Source organism: Dermacentor albipictus, chromosome 1 (genome assembly GCF_038994185.2).
Source record: "Dermacentor albipictus isolate Rhodes 1998 colony chromosome 1, USDA_Dalb.pri_finalv2, whole genome shotgun sequence".
NCBI classification, from domain to species: domain Eukaryota; kingdom Metazoa; phylum Arthropoda; class Arachnida; order Ixodida; family Ixodidae; genus Dermacentor; species Dermacentor albipictus.
The window spans coordinates 149,173,838-149,193,485 of record NC_091821.1 but is presented as its reverse complement, the minus strand read 5'-3'; the positions used below and the strand labels follow the sequence as shown (position 1 = coordinate 149,193,485).

The 19,648-nt window shown below is 42.3% G+C and overlaps 2 protein-coding genes across 7 annotated transcripts in view; one reads left to right on the top strand and one right to left on the bottom strand.

The window, feature by feature from the left end:
- The first annotated feature begins 24 nt into the window (after positions 1-24).
- Positions 25-13,387, top strand: Sys1 (Sys1 golgi trafficking protein). Its single transcript, XM_065433340.2, has 3 exons — positions 25-482; positions 562-629; positions 13,062-13,387. The coding sequence occupies exons 1-3, from the start codon at positions 321-323 to the stop codon at positions 13,300-13,302; spliced, it is 471 nt and encodes a 156-aa protein (XP_065289412.1). The 5' UTR covers positions 25-320; the 3' UTR covers positions 13,303-13,387.
- Positions 13,388-13,881: 494 nt separating this feature from the next.
- The window catches only part of LOC135903000 (trifunctional nucleotide phosphoesterase protein YfkN), a 102,473-nt gene continuing 96,706 nt past the window's right edge, over positions 13,882-19,648 (bottom strand). For 3 of the 6 annotated variants that reach the window (XM_065433333.2, XM_065433332.2, XM_065433334.2), the window contains one exon: positions 13,882-16,204. Coding sequence is in view for 5 of the 6 variants with exons in the window: in XM_065433332.2 (XP_065289404.2) it covers positions 16,103-16,204 (102 nt within the window). In the remaining variant the exon portion in view is untranslated. Of the gene's footprint in view, positions 16,208-19,648 lie in introns of all 6 variants that reach the window. The other 3 variants (XM_070527386.1, XM_065433335.2, XM_065433331.2) reach the window with 1 other exon arrangement.

Genomic DNA, 19,648 nt, shown 5'->3' with positions numbered 1-19,648 from the left:
TTGTGGATTGCATTTCAAACGCCTATCCAAATCCGTATCCGCATAGGCCACGATTAGTCAGTTGAGTGAATGTGAGTTGCGATCAATGTCATTGCCGTGCGTACGAAGTCGCCAGACTTACAATGATCAGACTAATTTTACTTGAAGAATCGTGTGATTACATCCAACGTCTGCCTTCCCTCGAGTAAGCAACAGCCTTCACGGCTTGCCTAAGCCATGGTCAGAGGCTGGGTTATCGGATGGATAGGGTGAATTACTGCCCCTCCTGAAATTTCACACTTCACTTAGTAAAGAAAGCCTGTGACAAATCATTCCGTATCATGGCTGGCCACTTCCGCTACTCAGTGTGGGACCCATTTCTCATCATATCTCAAATGATTACGCTTCAGTGCATGTACTATGTTGGACTAGGCTTTTGGATATGCTTCCTCGACATTGTCACCGGCCAAGTGTTGTCGCTCGATCAACTATTTTCCTACGAGGTGAGAACCCAGTTTTGCAACTGCAGCGTTAAATTACTGCTGGGCTATCCTGTGCTATATATGTTGTCACCAACTGCAGGCGGTGCACATAAAGGACATGCGGGGGCGGTGCATAATAGGATCCTATATCATTAACTCGCTGTTCGCGTAAGTATGCTTTTTACTTTTCTTTGATGTAGAAACTTAACTGTCGTGCTTAAGGTCATAAACCTTGTACCTGTGCCGGTGATGATACGCTTGCTTCCTTCTTTTCAATAAGCGGCGTCATATTAATGACTTGCTGCCGAGAGGGCAATTTGGGCTTGTTGGTACATAACGACTGAGCAGTAGTGCAAAAAACGTGACAGGGACAGAGGAGGCGGTTGCGTGTCTCGCCTCGTCTGTCCCTGTCTCGTTTTTTGCACTAATGCTCTTTCTGTCCACTTAAGTCCCTTGTAGTAGTGGAAAACGTGTTATCACTGGTCAACCATTACTGTAAACACTGTAAGCACGCACGCCGTGCGTGCGGTGACACTGTGGTGATCTCTGCCAACGTCACAATCTCATTTCCATCTGACACATTTTCCCAACGGGCTTCCACTGAAAATCTGACATCCCATCTGCGGAACTTACAATGCTCCCTACGTGCTCCCTAGGTCAGCGATATCATGCCTGTGGAACTTGTAACTACAGGTTTGTTCGATTCAGAAGAAGGTGCACAGCACCTTCAATGAAAAGGTGAAGGGGGTGCCAGTTATGGTGTGCCAGGCTGCATCCACTCGCTGCAAGGTTCAAGGGTGCACAGCACCGTCGCGGCACCTTGCCTTGCACCTTGTTCAGCCGAGCACGGGAGTGCAGGGTGCACTGCCGCACCTCGGCGAATCGAAGGCCTAGGTGCAGTGCACCATCAATAGGTGCAGAAGGTGCATAAAAACGGCTGAATCGAATAGACCTTACACTTACCACATCCGGTTGCATCTTCTGTATTCTCCATACTTTACTATTTCCTCTACCTTTCATCTAAAGACACTGTGAGCCTCAAGGTATGTGCATAAAGCCTGTCACAATTCCCTAACTCATAAAGGTCCTGAATATTTGTCTGCGCATGTTCAAAAAAGATTTTGCACTCACCGCTGCACCGTTCATGCTCAAATTTTGCAGAATGATTCCATTTGGTCGTCGACTTCGTTTAGTATAACATTTGGCACAATTAGTGGCCTGTTTTTTAAGACAATAATGAGAAACTGTTTTCGCCTATGGGAAAAATGGCGTCTGAAAAGCCGGCCCTGGCACAGACTTGTGTCGTTGCCTGCCGGCAGAAGCAGGAAGGATCTGCTGCCGCGTAAGCGGCCGATTTCAAGATGCCGTTTCATTTGCTAAGCAGCTCCTTCCTGCTGCTGCCGGCAGGCAACGACACAAGTCTGTGCTAGGGCCAGCTTTTTAAATGCAATTTTTCCCATAGGCAAGAACAGTTCCTCATTTTTGTCTTAAAAAACAGGCGACTAATCATGCCAAGTGTTCTACTAAATGAAGTCGACAGCAAAATGCGATCGTTCTGCAAAATTTGAGCAAGAACAGTGCAGCGGTGTGTGCGAAATCTTCTTTTGAACACGCGCAGCCAAATAGTAGGGAATCTATATACCATACCTCAATGCTGCGAAACTGACAAGCCTGTGGGGTACTTAATATTAACCTACTTTGAGTGTGTCACGACTGATCTTGTCATCGAAAACCTTGCTTGGTCTAAGCTAGCTGTCATAATAAACATCAGTCAGCTTGCCGAGGTTTATAACTTACTGCAGTGTAAGCCATCTTCTAAGATGCAAGATCCATGAGGCACAGAAATGCCTACTACTCTGTGCTTTAGTCCCAGTTTGTTCTGTCAAACCAACACCAAACCTTTTAGAATGCATACAGAACAGACACTGGCAAATGACAAGACAAGACTTCTTGTAGCAAAACAGTGTGGTATCATCGCAGTCTTTAGAATAGTTATTGCATAGAAGCATATTGCATCTATCTGCTATGGTATGTACGAAGCATGTAGATGCAATTAAAATGCGCACTAAAAAGCCATTCTTGCGTAAAGGGCAAACTTACCCTTTTCATTTCAAGAAAAGGACAATGTTAAAAAAAGGCATTGTCAGTGTTGTCAGTCATTTATTAAATACAATATATGAACACGTGGTCTTCCATGAATTATATTTTGGCGAAACTTTCAAATGCCAAAACAATAAAGTATCACACTAGTTGGTCATCATGCCTTTTACCCCAACCTATCCTTGAGTAAAAAGTTTACGAGGGACTGTGTTCCAATTGGTTTCAACATCTCCGAGTAAAAGGGTCTCATTAATGCAGTAGAAGTGGCAAAGACCATTCATATAAATATCACAAAAAGTGCAGTCATTAATGCAGTAGAAGTGGCAAAGACCATTCATATAAATATCACAAAAAGTGCAGGTATGCTGAAAACATGTTCTTTTGGCATCTATCTGCACTGCCTTGCTTCTGCTGACAGTTGTGTAGCTTGCTTCTGCTAGGACTAGAAAACGCTTATAGCATTATAATACAACTGAATAGAATAACTTTCAGACCTGCTGCAGTAGCTTAGTGGCTATGGCGTTGTGCTGCCGAGCTCAAGGTTGCGAATTTGATCCTGGCTGTGGCAGCTGCATTGCGATAGGGTAAAATGCAAAAACGTTTGATCTTAAATTTAGGCGGACTTTAAAGAATCCTAGATAATCAAAATTAACCTGGAGCCCCCCCCCTACTATGGCTTGCCTCATAATCAGATCGTGGTTCTGGCACATAACATACCGGAATTCAATTTAAATTTATAATTTATTTTATAATGTTAGAAACAACAGTTGCTCCACAAACAATTCCGAAACCATTTTCATGGTCATAGATCCTGCACAGCTGTGGTGAGTCTGATGCTGCGTTTCATTGCAGAAGTGTGGAATCTAAGGCCACAGTTCATTTACAAATTTCGGAAACTCAGTGGTGCTACTGCTGCACCAATTGCAGCCGAGAGGCTAACCCTGCTACATTTCAGCAAAATATGAAAACTGCGCAGAAAGGGTTGCTCGGGTTTCGACAATGAATCTAAGTCCTGAAGAACCTTTTCTCCGCACCATTGAAAGTGGCATGATGTAGACCAGCAGCTGCAGTTATCTCCACGATTGACTGAGCGATACCTCTCCATTTAAGCCTCAATCATACTGCTCTTTCATGGGTTGTTGTCTGTTCTCACTGTCTTCCGCCCTGCCGTGTGCGGGTTGCTTAGGCAATGGAACAGCGTTGCTTTTCAGGCGGCAGCACTCCTCTCCTGTATGGCCAATGTAAAACAGTAACTGAAGTTTCGGTCACTGTATGGTGTCTCCCTCGATTTTAACGCGACAGCGTTAAGGAGCTCGTGTCGCAGAAAAGCCGGTGGCGTTGGCCGTGAGCGATAAATCCCGGAAGGCACTTCATAAATAAAAAACAACTAGCAATATGGGCTAGGTTGGAATCAAACTAGGGTCTCCGGAGTGTGAGATGAAGACTGTACCACTGAGCCACGAGTTCGATGATTCCAAGCGGGATAAAAGCGCCTCTAGTGAATGTGGTGTTCCTTTAGAAACGTGCCGTAGAAATTTATACTGCAGTGTATATCGGTAATGAGCATGTAAATTACAGAAGTCGCAGTTACACGAGTAGCGAAGTACGTTTCCGCTGCAGTTCTGCGCACACGCAGAACTATGTTGCGGCAAACATAGAAGACCTCCTCCTCGCAATGTGCGGCGCTGCCCCGACACGTGGCGCGCCACTCGCCCGCTTCTCCCCTTTGGGCCATGCGGAGACCGGTGCGCGGATGTCTCAATACCCTTGCGTTTGATAAGTTTTCTCGCTCTCTCCCCTTCCAACTTCCAGCGTGCGTCACTCGAACCCTCGTGTTTAGGCGACGCGGCGCCTCTTTCCGCTCACAGCGCGATTCCTAGGTGAAGCGTGCGATGTGAGACGCCTCTGGCGTGATCGCTGCGCCGTAGCGCGTCTGATGGGAAAGCGTCCCCTGTGATGTGTGCTGAGCTGCTTCCGAGGTGTCACGCGTCTGCGTGGTGCTCCTAAGCGACATAGAGGACGATCCCATCGATGCGTCAGCCCCATAATCGCGTCCGCCTTCATGCCGCGTCACGGCCCAGCTGTCCATGTCGATCATGACATTTGGCTCGCATAGATCGTTTCTCCCTCCGAGACACCGAGTTCTTTAGTTCGTTCCGCCTGCTCAGGCGCACGTTTCGTTGCCGCGCCGAACGCTGCGTGTGACTAAAGAGCATGCCGAGTTAATGAGCGGGCGGTGCTAACGGGGTGCGATAACACTATCGCGTTCCACTCTTGAAGGCGAAGCTTAAGCATCCTCCAATTTGTTTAAACATAATGTAGTTGCAGACATGGCACCTGTGAACAAGGTTGCCGCCATAGAATTTGTTGCCTATCGATACCTTCACTGGCTAGGTGATTTCACGAGTTTAAGAATGCTGCATATGGCTGCTACTAGGCTTTTGGTCAACTCTGCACCAAACAGCAACTTTCATCAGTGGGGATGGGCAACAGGCCATTGCGCCATCAGTATGTTTGGACCAGTAAATCACCTCGGCGATTTAGCATGAAATCAAGGGCTAGTCTGTTGGCTGGAAGCCAAGGTTGGGTCTGCAGGCAACACATCGACAACTACCACAAACACTTTCACGAAGTTGTGCATCACAGCCTATTCTGAAGGTGTTGTCCAGTCAAAAGTTGTGTGCACATACCTGCACTTCGTGATAGTGTGAGCTGTGCGATGAGCAAAAGTGAAACGCCCCCACAGTATTGATCATCGCAGTATTTTGAGTAGATGGAACACCACAGGGCAAAATTAAGTAAATTTTTCTCACTGCTGATTCTCAAAAAGGCAACAAAATTAATTGTGCTGGCTAAACTTCTGGACTGCCTGATTATTCGGATGTTATTGCGAAAAATGGGTTGGCGATTGTTTTCATTGTGAAGTTTCATTTCATGTTCAGAGGTGAAAGTCTCGGCACAAAGGTGAATTCATCATGTGGTGTAGGTGACTTAGTAGCACGCCAGCCTAAAAGCAGTTGCTCCACTGCCCTCTCTCAGCTGACATCCCCTGCACTCAGCTATGTCAATTTATGGGATGGAGTGCGGAAGGTCTGTTTTTTCTCCTGCCCATGAATGTGGAATTATCTTACTCAATGTCAAATTTGGTTATGAGTATCTCAGAATGGCAGCATTCTTGAATTTCAGCTTGATCACTGAAGTTTTTAATATAAACAGTTCTCTGGAATTTTTAAAAATCACCTGTGGCACATAGCATTCTTGTTCTTGAGTTGCATTATTCAAAGAGGTGGACATTATTAGCACAAGAAATTGAAACACATATTCAGCTAATTAACTTTTTAATGAATTACTTTATGGCACATGTTGCAATTTACTAATTGTAGCTGGTGAGATTGAAAGACTTATCCACTTGAAATGAATTAACAGGATGACATCAGTTTTGAGAAATTTTTTCCCAAAGTGCGAGATGAAATACATGGGCATTCCAGTTACTTTTGTGCTTCAATGCATGAAAGAGTGTTTTTTTCACGTAAGTGGAACAAAAGTGCATCTTTTCGGTGAACTTGATAGCACATATCTCCAAATTGGTGTCATTCTGGAAATTCATACCAAGCGGATACGTTTCGCAATCTCACCGGCTACAATTCGTAAATTGCCATATATGGGTTTGCATAGGTGTTCCATTTTTTAGTGTTTGAATCGTGGCTATGAACCAGGGTGGATTCAAATGGTTTGCCTACTGTAAAAGCTCCATATAATATAGTTTGCAATTGCTTTCACAAACCTGCTCCGAAAGTCAATTTTACTGCTCAAAAATGCATTTTTGGCTGCTTCAAAAGCTGCTATGAGATGGCATGGACCAGTAGCATCACTGGAGACTACATGACATTCCCATTGGCAGCATGTGCATCTATGCCTCAGGCCACAAATGAAATGACTCATCCAGTTTCACTGCTTCAGCCAGTCGCATCACCACTCTCAATTGCCTCTATGGGGATGGAAATCAGAATGCCAATTTAAGTGCATTTAAAGATAATCATAATAGTCTCACCTGAGAGAGCAGTAAAGTGAAAGATGCTCATCAATAGTGTTTGTTTCGCAATAAGAAGGACAAATGCTTTTTTGCAATTCTGTATAATTTCCTTCAAACAAATTTTTATCCACAGTTAGGTGAGCTTGTAATTCATGGTATACCTGCATTTCTCTCACTTGGCAGGCAATTTTAATTTGCTTTTCACAAGTTTTTCACCTACTGGTGATGGTGAAACAGTTATCAGCAACATTTCTGATAGATTAATTGAATTGTTTCCTTTTAACGTAACTGATGCTGAAGTATTCAGTGTGCTAATGAATTTTAAGCTTACATGCTGTGTTATAATGGCCCATCAATTGGGTCAATTAAGTTTGTAACTGAGATCACAGTACTAACTCTGAGCCACATATTTAACTTGTCCCTCAAATAAGCACGTTTCCTACAGCAATGAAGAACGCAAGTGTTTCAGTTACTGCTAAAGGTGTGGCGACAAGAACACCTTTAAAGGGCCCCTCACCAGGTTCGGCCATTTTAAACAGACAAGCACAGCATATACTTTTAAGTGCTAACAATCGTGCCTGCAAAGTATTACAGCTCTGCACATGGTGAAAACAGCTGAAATTTCAAACCAAACGTTGCGTGTACTTCATCTCAAGGAAGCTGTGCTCCTAACCAGAGAGTCAGTGTCACTCACCGTGACAGGTGACTTTAGTAAATAATTAAATGCAGAACGCCAAAACTGGAAATGCACTAAGCTGCAAAAAAAGAAGAGAAATACACACACAAAAAAAAGGAAGCAGAACTTGTCGTGTGAACTCGACGTGGTCCCTTGGCCCAGTATGGGGAGAAGGCAGGGAAGGAATGATGCTTGTGGATGCTACTGGAGGCAAAGGCAGAAATTATCTGTTGGCAGTCGCATTCAGCTCCTGGTGGTATGGTAACAGGGCATTCAGTTTCTTCCGTCTCCTCCAATAAAATAAACCGATCTGAAAATTATTTCAGTAAAAAGATCCCTAGATGACATTTCAGAACTTCAGGTACAACTGAAATTTGCGATGGGGTCTGGCAGATGGCCCTTAAACAACTTTGTTGCCTAACCTCTATCTTCCCCGTATTTTGTAAGGCATTTGAAAAGTTAAAATAAAAAACGAATTGGAATTTCTCCAGAGCACAATTTGTGAAGAGTTTCAGTTTGGGTTTATAAAGACAAATCTGCTGAATCAGCTTTTTTTATTGCAAAAAGAACCTATTTTAGGGAAAATTGAAGCAAATAAACAAACACTAGTAATATTTGTGGACCTTAAGAAAGTGTTTGACTTGTTGAATCATGAGATATTAATTTATAAGCTTCAAAAATATGGCATCCATGGCATTCCTCTACCACTTCCTCATTTGTATTTAAAGGGCCCCTGAAACGGTTCGGACAAATTTTGTAGGCGCGTAGGGTACAGCTTAAGTAGAACATTCGCACCACAATTTAAGTGAAGCGTTACGTATTAATGGAGCTGCAAGCGATTAGAAGTTACCCTCCTCCCTAGCTATGCTTTTCCTCCTCAACTCACTCGCCGAGCGAGCGGCGCTAAGCTCCGCCTTCACTGGTTCAGCGTCACGATGCGACGTCACATCGCTCACTTCCGGTTGTTTAGGAGCACGCCCCCTCCCGCGCGAGACCTCTCCGCTAGCCGCTTGGCCGTCGACCGAGAGCTATCGAAGCAGCGTGCGTTGCGAGCATTCTGTCGTAGCGCCGAACGTGTCCGGTACTCCGCTAAAAACAGGCAAGCTGGTCATTTCGGCAAATGACTGGAGGCATAAACTCAAGCTGATGAAGGAACTTTAGCGTAGACGTACGTGAGCAGCCTGATCGGTCTGCACGGTCCAGACACTTGCTGGCGCAGCGCTTAACCAGTCAAACAAAGCGCTAATATTGCTCTAACCAAGTGTAAAGCATTTTAAACATTTTTAAATCGACGTGTTGATTACACTCCTGCGAAAAATTTTTTGCTGCTACTGTGTATGGTTGAGCTCTGTGCCACCAGGTGGCTGCACCGTGCAGACCATTCACATTTGCCCTTCTGCTCATCTCGTGGCTCATCCCGGCACAGTCAAGCGGCCAGACCCTGTCCCCTTGCGCTTGCGTTTGCCCTAATACTGGACTCGCGGTTTGCAGGTCGCTAGGTTTGCAGTCCACAAGGCAACAAAGTCGAATCATAGTGCTCGCGAAAAGACTGAGACCGACTCTGACCGCGGAGCTCTCGTCAAAATGGAGTACGTTGTAACACAAGCAGACGACACTTGCTGTGTGCCGGAAGTGCTGAAGTGTACTAAAAAACTATTCTTGTGTATTCTCTTTAAGTTATTTTCTTTTTACAAAAACAAAGTAACTAACATTCCCACTATTACGAGCATCATTTGTTCACCATAAAGTTGGAAAAATTATCGACCACGCGCCCTGGTCAGCCAATCAGATAGCTCGCCCATGTGACGTAATATGGGTTATTTGCATCATATGGGTAGGGGCGGCTTAAAATTCCGCCGAGCAATGCGCTGCGATCGGCAGCGATGGGTGTTTTTAAAACCTTATAATAAATTACACGCTTTACGCAGAGCACTTAGATGCATCAATTAATGATCAGAAGAACCTACTCTAACGACTCAGTACGTTTGTAGAAAATCGCCAAAATCGTTTCAGGGTCCCTTTAAGGTACCGAAAACAAGTTGTTTCTATGAATGCCTACATATTCAATGTACTCTATATGGCATTCATCAGAGTAGCCTGTAAGAGCTTTTTTTAAAGGCATAATATAGGAACTCACATTGAACCTTTTCTCACACTCGTGACAGATCATTCTCCATAATAGAATTTGCAGTGGTGAAGGGGAAAACTGGTGAAAACATTCACAAATGTTTCTGTGGGGTCAGACAGGAATCTAGTCTTGACAGCAAGACCTCTGCAAAAGGGAGCCATTGTTACATGCACCTATGGTGGACTGAAACCCTACAGGACACCTTCTTCAAATAGACATGCACAAATCTTAAAAGTCAGAAGGTAGTCACAAAATTTATTTGGCCAGCTCTTCCCAGTCTACCATAAAGTAATTCATTTGGTACATTGAGACTTGCAAGCTTCTGGGCCACTCACGAATGCACCATGCAGGTCAAGGTTTAAAGGTGAGAGTGATTCACACAGTGTGAATATGGCTTCATGCACAGGGTGCGAGCGTGCACAAAGGAGACATGCATATCCTGTTTGTACTCGAATGCAAAGCCATGGACTTTGATGGAGTCTGTTGAGAAATAAGTCGGCAAGGCATGCCATTATTCTTACTGCTACTATTCATTTTTAGTAGATGCCTAAATACTATTAAAGAAGCTACAGAAATTCTGAGAATTGTCTACTAATGCATAAGCATTCTTTGGCTCAGCTGTGACTTCGTTTTTGCTTAGTTTTACTTACTTGATTTTCATAGCTTATGTGCATCTACCCATGGCCTTCCCGGTGGCAAAGAATGCTTAGGCTTTAGCAGACAATTGTCAGATTTTTTCGCCGCATCCGGCCCCTTCAGTTTAATCGTACCAATTGAGCTGGGAACACTGGGCACGAGCACGGCTTGATGGAGCAGAGTAATCGAAAGGGAACACCAGCTAGTCGCTGTGGCATGTGAGGCGTTCCGTGAGGGGAGAGTGCATTGCCGCGATGCCATGTCAGCCTTGCTGTCGCTCTTGCAAGCCTGTGTTATGGGCACATTCCTTGTCCACGCAAGGTCTCGTCTGTGTTCTGACTGGTCTCAGTAAGATCCAATGAAAACGCACCAAGCATCCCAACACGCTCTCTTGCCCGCGAGGTGTTCATAGCTCGAAGGACACTCAGCAGCATTCAAGTGGACATTGGGCCACCCCTAAATTTAAGTTGGCCTCCCCCCAAATTATGTTAGTCCACCCAGAATTTAAGTTGGTCCACCCCAGATTTCAACTTAGCCCACCCACAAATTCCAAGTTGGCCCACCCCTACTATAAGCTTCCCCATGCATATTGTAAGGTGCCATACGTGTCTCTATGGGTATTATTTTTATTTCATTTTGTTGCTTTAATTTGTCTCTTATCGCTTAAAAGCTACCAATCATCTACATTTACACTAACATAACAATTAAATGTCTTAACTTTGCAAATTACGCATTTTTGTACAGATACAAGGCATTACACTTTAAGCGTGATAGGGCTGGGGAGCTTGCTAAAAGAATGCTTAGCGTTAAAGTAACATGTGAAGCATTAGTTATCAGCAAACCCTCCAGTCTCGTGCTGATAATGAAGGAAGGCCACATGTAAGCAGAGTATGAAACATAACAGCATAGAGAGCTAGCATGAAATGCTGCAGCCACTATTTCGGAGTCCTGTACACAGCTTCCACACAGCTGCTCGAGATATGTGGATTAGGTTAAGACTTATGAGGAAGCTTCAGCTCGGGCAAAACTAATGCTACGTACTCAAATGCATGTAAAACACAGGAATGCTTCTCTTAGACAACCCCTGGACCGATAGCAATCTAGAGAGAAAGTTAAATCATAGTGACTGTCACAAGTGGAATTTTGATTTAGGGCCTGGATTTCTTTCTCGGAAATTGGCAATAATTGGCAAGTTATAGAACAATAAGATTAATTAAGTTTACAAATTTGTAACTGCACCAAAAACAGATATCACAGTTTGGTAACCTGCATCTGTTTGAGCATCTAAAGTGGACAAATTTGGTGTATTAATTTACAGCTTACGTAGGTTCATTAGTGTTTATATGGGTTTTGAAAAAGTCTTATTCAGAAATTTTGATATTGTTCTATTCACAAATTTTATACTGTTTTTCATTGCTGAGCTGCAGAGTTAACTTGATAGTGTCGTTTTTCTAAATTTTGCCGTTATTGTTTTAGGAATCAACATCTTAAATAAAATATTTGCTTTGTAAAGTCACTAGATTCTAACTCTTTCTTTTAAATGTAACAAACCTCGATCAAATTTGGTGCAGTGGTTACCAAGAAAAACAATTTCTCCTTTCCTGTGCATTTAGATAGGAGCCCTCGAGCTAAACCTTTCTCTAACTTTTTTTTTTTTTTCTTCGATCGTGGTACTTCGAAATGGTGGCCGCAACATTTTACGCAAGCTCATATGACTAACCACTATCTTTTCCATTAAAGTAACTGGATGCAGGTAAGCCTCTCCTTTTCTTTTTTCTTGGTCATTGCTTTACCTGTCATGGAGACCAAATTTATTCAGTGGGCTACATTTTGTCCTGCCATTACGATTGCAACTAATTGCCTTGCAGAACTGAAATGCTAAATGAAATCTGCTTTTTACTGTTCTCTGCTGATGTACATCTGTTCTCTGTGTGTGTATTACAAAGCAAATATTACCAGTGCTTTTATAGTAATAATTTGTCACCAGCTTTGAAGTCAAAAGTGATGGTCACCACTCTGTGCTCTGATCTATCAGTAGCAGAGTGTCTAGTTGCAGTGGAGTTTGGCCTCAGTTGTGTGCAGAGATGATTGTTCAGTTTTACTCTTTTTTTTGTTGTTGTTGTTGTTATGGTGCATGGTGCTCTTGCTTCCAAGTGGACTGTGGGCCCTGAAACACTTTTGTAATTAATAGAATGGCCTCGCTATTAAAGGATGTAATCTCGCAAACTCGTGCCGCGAAAATTTTTTTTATCCTTCAACTATAAGTGAAGTTATTGCACCAACACCCGGCTTTCTCTCTTTTTGTCTCCACTAGCATGCTAGAAGCCACACAGTGTATAATCCAAGAGGACAAAGCCCAGGTTAAAAGTTAAGTTTTGCAGCGGTGAAAGGGCTCGTCACAGTAGACTACAGCGGCACACCACTGCCATCCCCCAAGGCCACGTATAGCTGACAAAGCTACGTGTAGCACAAAGATTCTTGTATTTTTTTATTATTTTTTAATTGCAGACATTTAACTTAGAATCAACAATTATACATTGCTGAGAATGCTGTTGCAGTCACGAAATTAGCCAATAGCGTTGGTGGGTTGGGCTGCTTTCGATGGCGCTGCATGACTGCATTGCAGAAGCAAGAGCAATTTTTGACACAATTGTTATTTCCCTGCTGCATGCAGTGAGTAATATTTGGCTTACACGTTTACAGCAGCCTCAGCGTTTTCTTACAATGTTGAAAAAGTGTCTAAGGGCCCCTTTAACTTGCCAATATTACTGATAAGGTTAATTACCATAATTGCAGGTTTGACAAGTGCACACCTTAGGATAAAAGAAGGTAGACACTGTACAAGCACTTGTCAAACCTACAAGTATGAACCAACAAGCCCAGCAGCACATTCTATTTAATATCTTAAAATATGAGGTACACCCATAGTATAAGCTGGACACAACCATAAAATACAACTGCACTTGTTTTCATCTTTTGTGTTTGTAACCACTGTTTTTTTGTTTTGTTTTTTTGTACTCTGCTCAGGTCCCTTGGTCTGTGGTACTTTGTTCAAAGGACAAAGCAATGCCTTGACTTCACGTGCACAGTGCATTTTTTCCACCTCATTGGCTGCTGGATCTACAATGCAGCCTTCCCACACACACTGTCGTGGTGGCTGCTCAACACAGCCTGTGTGACAGTCACCTGCGTCTGCGGTGAATTCCTCTGCATCAGGACTGAAATGAAAGCAATTCCACTGAGCTTGTCACCTAAGGCTGACCTCTGAAATGATGGGCTTAGAGGTTTACTATTTATTTAAATGTAACTGGCCATGTTTTCGATACTAGAGAAATAAAGCAGGTGCCGTAGGATGTGCTTGTATTGGTGTGTCTACATTCTGCAGTAGAGTGGCATGGCCATTGCTCAGTTGAATAGTTACTCAAATACACAAATGTGTGCTTCACACTTACGCACGAACAGATGCATTTGTGCACGTTTTATCTTAAGCAACCTCCTTGAAAAATCATCACTTGAGGTGCAAACATTGTTTCAAAACAAGGAAGCCTTTACTTTTGCTCACAGGTGCACTCAATACAGCACATTAATACAGTGCATGAGGCTTAATCAAAAACTGGGTTTTGTCTGTTGCCTAGTGGTGCCAGTGAGCTTAACCTGTCAAGTTTTTAAAATACACAACAAAGTGAACCACCTGTGAGGCCAGACTTCTGGCTAAAGATTTTTTGAAGAGTACTTGCTGATACGTCCAAATACAGCCTGCACATGCTCCTTCACTTTGTCAGACCATATGTCCTCAGACGCTGTAAATAAGCTATGTGGAGAGAGAGAGGAGACTGCTGAAAAGATGAAAAGTGGCTTGCAACACATTTATTTTTGCAAAAGCATTTCCTGCATGAAAGACATTTTTGAGCACTTAGATTTGGTAAAGGGCCACAAAAACTACTAAACTGCGTATTCATTCACAGGGCACACACATTAATAACACACGTCTATCTAAAACAAAATACTCTTGGCACTAATATGCCATTAAAATTTTCTTAACTCCAGACTAGCAATGACTAACAACATTCTTGGGAATGTAAAAAATGCCACGGGAAGAGAAGCGCTTAAGTTACTAAAGCATCAAACACTAAATACCTAGTAAACAACACACTTTCCATTTTTGGAACTAAAATAGTTACTTTCCATTAAAATTGTGCGACAGGTTAAAAGTTAAACAAGGAAGTATTGCCATTATGTTCTAACAGGTATGACATTTTGCATATTCTCCATAAACATCTCCTTTCATCATGAATACATTTTTGTGAAATCTCCATAGCACGCATATAGAAGTTTTCTCATTTTTTACAAAAGAAAACTTAAGTAGATGCTCCTGAGGCAAGTTTCTCTTGTTTGCAGTACCTGTAAACATGCTACGGCAAGCACAATAAAATGGAGCTTGTCATGCTTTAGTTCGCACAGTAAACTTAAAATTCGTAAGTAAACTACGCTCACTGTCAACTGCTACTAAAAAGTGCTTTCACAAAGTTAACAGCAGGAATATAAAGATGTTCTAAATATGTGCAGTGACAAAGCAAACTAGCCTTTCTCATATAGACTTTGGTGAAATTGCATACTTTTGGTACACACAGGAAATATAACAAATGCACTGTGTATATTAACCAAAGATATACTTGATAGCCACCTGAACATGATGTGTCCTTTTACAAAACTAGAACAAGCTCTGTGCAAATGGCATTCCGATAACTCTATGCCATAGTGGAGCCTATACATTTCCAATTTCAGCCTGCATCTCTGCTGCTAAACAATATTTAGCAACGGTTGCACACATGTTCTTCAAGCTGCAACACAACTTCCATGAACCCCACAGCAGTAAAATATATACCCTGCATTACACAACTTGGAATCTAGACAAATTTTGTTGTGCAGTTAGTGCAAATGAAAAAGGCAATAGTTTTAAACACTCTCATATCTTTCACAACCAAAAGCTTGTGCAACTCTGCTTGCATAGACTTCAGATGTTCAGCTATATATATGTATATAAATTATTTTTTTTATATTCTACGCATTATCAATAATAATATTAAAGTGCAACAAACGTCTTGGTGTCACACAGTCTCCCTCATGATACAGCTTAAGCAATGTAACCAAGAGACAAATTGCACACAATCTTCGAGGCAGTGTCCTAGACAGACGGTCTTCTTTCTAACACAGCTATCATCTTAGTCTTTGCTTAAGCCAAACCCAAGTGTTCTCTAAATTTTGTTCTCCTGGCAAGCGCATCAAGCAGCTTTTAATAAGGATGCAGTGATGAGGAGAAAATGAGCATGATGCAAGTTAATACGACAATAACATACTAGGAGATTCTCAACAAACTGAATGATACAAGTGAGCTGAAGTTCAAGTGCTTGATCGCAATTTACCAGTGCTAAGTAGCTGAAAGAAAATAAAAGCAAAAACAAACCAGCACATCATTTATGTCTGAGTGATCACACCTTTCACCGCTTTACCTCAATCAGACGTAAAATTACTGAAGCGTGAATCAGCTCAGTGATTCAACTCTCTCCCCACCCCCTTGTTTTTATTTTGCGAAGGACAATGCACTTCTCCCGAGAAGTCGAGCACATCCTTTTTTCAGACTTCTTAAAGGAATGTCTGGATCACTATTGGCAACACTTGTGAACACAGTAGTATTAAAAACAAGAATGACAAAGTACAGTCTTTTGTGTTGGCCATCATTTACAAAGTAGTGTGAGGAAGAGCCAAATTAGCAAAAGCAGGTCATGTGCAGCTGATTTCCCCTTGCCTGCACTGTTCCTACAAATACAGAGAGAGGCATATTCCTCCTCTGGCCCTAATTATCCCTCCTGGATTCTTGCTTTTTGACATATGAGGCTTTCGGTTACCTTACAGCCAATATAATTGCCTAAAGGTCTTCTTTGCAACCAAGATAAATACACCAGGGACACAAGCTACTATTGAAACTTCCGAAATGACATCTTAGGCCATGGGCAAAATGTGAACTTTGGACTGGAGGGAATGAGGAAGTGAACCAGAATTCATGTGCATTAGTTCTTCTCAAAGCTCCCCGTTGAAGGCTCTTCTTCAATTACTTCCTCAACAAGGCGCAATGGATGCGAGTCGCTGTCTTCCCAGAACTTCTTCACAACCTGCTGATACAAAAAAAAAAAAAAATCAGGGAAGGGAGGGGGGAAAAAGTAAAACCTTGTCTTTTACAAATTCCAAGTAAGCAGCATTAACGCACGGTGAACCTATTGCCACAAAATTACAAACACCTAGGCTTCAAGGTCGTTATATAAATGTTCCGGATGCAGCCTTCGCTTCAGTACATGCAAAAATTTAACCCTGTAATGTCCAAACCTAGTTCCACATGAAGGAAAATTGGAACAAATTGCTTACACTTATTTCTGGCCCTGGAGTACATTAGTAGAAAAAAAAGCTTTTTCAGTTACAACTTAATTACTGTACTAATTAATTAGAAAATGGTTTGTTACACTGTCCGCAGCTGAAACTTCACTCCAGTTTTGAAAAAAAGAAATTAATTCTGGGGTTTTAAGTGTCAAAACCATGATTTGATTATGAGGCACACTGTAGTGGAGGACTCCGGAAATTTGGACTGCCTGGGGTTCTTTAACGTGCACCTGAATCTAAGTACACGGGTGTTTTCGCATTTCGCCCCCATCGTAATGTGGCTGCCGTGGTTGGGATTCAATCCAGTGATCTCCATGCTTAGCAGCCCAACACCATAGCCACTACACTCCAGCATATTAGAAACGCAACTATCGGCTCTGGATTAAGTTTCCTGCACTTCAATCAGCATCTTGAGGCAGCAAACTCAGCTTCGCATATATGATACATTGGGCATTACAGGGTTAAAGACAGCAACTAGAAAAACTGCAGCCAGGCAAAAGAAAAAAAAATCTGTGTATTCTGTGCTGTTATAAAAATTTTGTTCACAAATGCATGTAATCAGTAATAAGACTGTCAAACAAATTATCATAGTCAGATGCAGACCTTTCATACAGTTGCACTTTTATGCTCTCAGGATAATGCATGACACTGGTGACACCATCATAAGAAGCTTCTGCTGCTGTTGAACTGAATTTGCAAGTCGTGCTCTTTTATGAGTCAAGTGCGTTCATCTATTTACTTCATGGCCTGAGGCAAGGGTGGTGCTACTTGTCTGGCAGCAAAAGGTGACTTCAAGGCTTTCCCAAGATAGGGGCCAAAGACTTGGACCACAGTTCTGATAGAAAATTTTATGGCAAAATATTGGGCGTAAGTGCCATTGAATTAGTGCTTCTCTTGTCAACATTCTGAGCAAGAGAAGTGTTGGAAACTAAAGTTTGCCTTACTGAAGTTCCATGATTCATAATGCACCATAACAATCAAGGAAGGCTTGTAAAAATGCTCTTTTCTGGCTGAGCACAGGCATACCTTGCCATGCATTGCATGACACTGCATGTTCTGGTCCTGCCAAAGACAGTAAAACACTTTTCAAATACTCGGACATTCAACAAGAGATAAACACCTTTTTTTGTACATCTTGGCTTTAGCTACTGCTATATTTTATGTTTCAGGATTAACTCAACTACCAACCTGCAAGGAGGGACCCTGCTCTTAAGTTCTTCCTTTATTTAAAGATTGGTTTCAATAACATTTACACCATTTATATGCTGAATCTTAGAAAAGCAATTTCTCCAGTTATAATATTGATGCCACTATCATTCATATTTTTTTATTGCGATAGCAATTATATGGACACTCCAGGTGCATTTATGCCGTCGGCTTTGCAATGAGTTTCCGTATAAAGTTCAAGTGCGCCGTATGCTGTATGAGCGAGTGAGAGCTTGCGAGGGTGAGTCAGCGATCACGGCTCATTGCCGCGCACGCGAGGGAGGGAAACGGAGGAAGCGCGCCGTCTTCCATTGCGCACAAGGTTTGGGGGCGGGGGAGGCGTGAGAGGGAGAGGAGGTTCTGGCCGCTTGGGCTGCTGTATTTGAAAGCCATCTGCACCAGGGACAAAGTCTGCTGCACGTTAGTTCGCAGTGATACGAGATGCAGCACGAAGGTCAATTCGCTTATGGCTGCTGCCGCGCTTCCTCACTCCAGCCTTTTGGCAGCGTAAGTTTTCGCGGTCATTGAGCGAGATGTTTTCATACTTGTGTGCACGACAGCATGCTTGTTAATTTAGTTAGTATGCCTATGTTTACAAGTTTATACAGCTGATAAAACTACTGTCCTTACTTCATATAGCTGTCCACTATTTTGCTATCGCAATCGATGCTTCGCCTCTCGCATTACCACTCGCTGGAAGTGATGCGAGACTCAAAATGCATGGCTCTTCGGCATGGCCACGCACACTGAAAAATTGTGGAAGCGACATGCTGGGACTTGCTTCATATCCACTTACCATTATGTGCATGCGTCATCTACTCAGGTGCTATTTACAGGCTGCTAATAACAAAATTAGACAATTGCTAGCCCTTCAGCTTTGCTAGATTGCTTCAGTAGTATATACTGCTTATTTATTATACCAATTTAGCCAAAGTGAAATCTTGTAACAGTTTAATTTAGAATGTGTGAACTCGTAATGGTATTTTGATGCTGTTTCACACTGACAATGGTGCATGATAAAATAATGAAAAATAGTATGTGTAAAGTTGTTTTCTATTTTTCTGATTGTGAAAGACACAGGTAGAGACCCTATGAATACTGAAACAAGCATCTGGGAATGAAGCCAATGGCTGCAGCCAAACTTAAAAGAGTGGTTAAATGGAAACAACAGCAGCAGAATGTCTGTAGGGTATGATGAATGCTCTGCACACCTTTCAAAGAGAACCGAAGCAAATGTGGTAAATATTTGTTAAAAGATTAACGAAGATTGCTGCTTAATCGTCTTCAAGTGTTTTGAAGCCCTTGGCTGGTCTTTTCCTATGGCACCTTCCAATAAGTTTTGACAGATGAATCAGGAATGTGGAATGCACCATATTGAAATAAAATCCCTGTCGCCTCACAACTAAACAAAGGAGCACAAAGTGCAGGTTTGCATTGATTAAATGAAGAAGGCAGCATGCAGATGTGTAGGCAAAGAAGCACACCAGCACAGTGAGATACATGCACAAAGACATGCTCACACATACATGCATTAAACTCAACCAACCAGAAACATCAACATACCATGACAAAGTGCCAAATGAAAACGAATGCCATTATCCTAGCCAACAAAACTTCCAGATCAGCTCATTACTGATAAATGAAAATGAATGCCATTATCCTAGCCAACAAAACTTCCAAATCAGTTAATTACTGATACTAAAGGTGCCTTATAGTGGATGAAGCAGCATAATATAATGCTCTCCACCGAAGAAGGGCAACATTTTTCCCAGAACTTTATCAGCTGTCGCAAGTCACCTCTGGACTAAGAACATAAAATACTTAAAAAGTTCAACTTAAGGACCAAATATACTGCAAGAAAATAAATGCATATTTGAATTAATTGCATCAAAACATATAAGAAGTGATAGTTTCAATTCATATTCAAAACCTTGGAGGACGCTTAAGTTTTGCCTTTAAGAGTGGAACGTGATAAC

Coding starts and splice junctions, on each gene's coding strand:
- Sys1 (XM_065433340.2), top strand. CDS start 321: ATGGCTGGCCACTTCCGCTACTCAGTGTGGGACCCATTTCTCATCATA. Junction 483..561: donor ATCAACTATTTTCCTACGAG/GTGAGAACCCAG, acceptor CACCAACTGCAG/GCGGTGCACATAAAGGACAT. Junction 630..13,061: donor ATCATTAACTCGCTGTTCGC/GTAAGTATGCTT, acceptor TACTCTGCTCAG/GTCCCTTGGTCTGTGGTACT.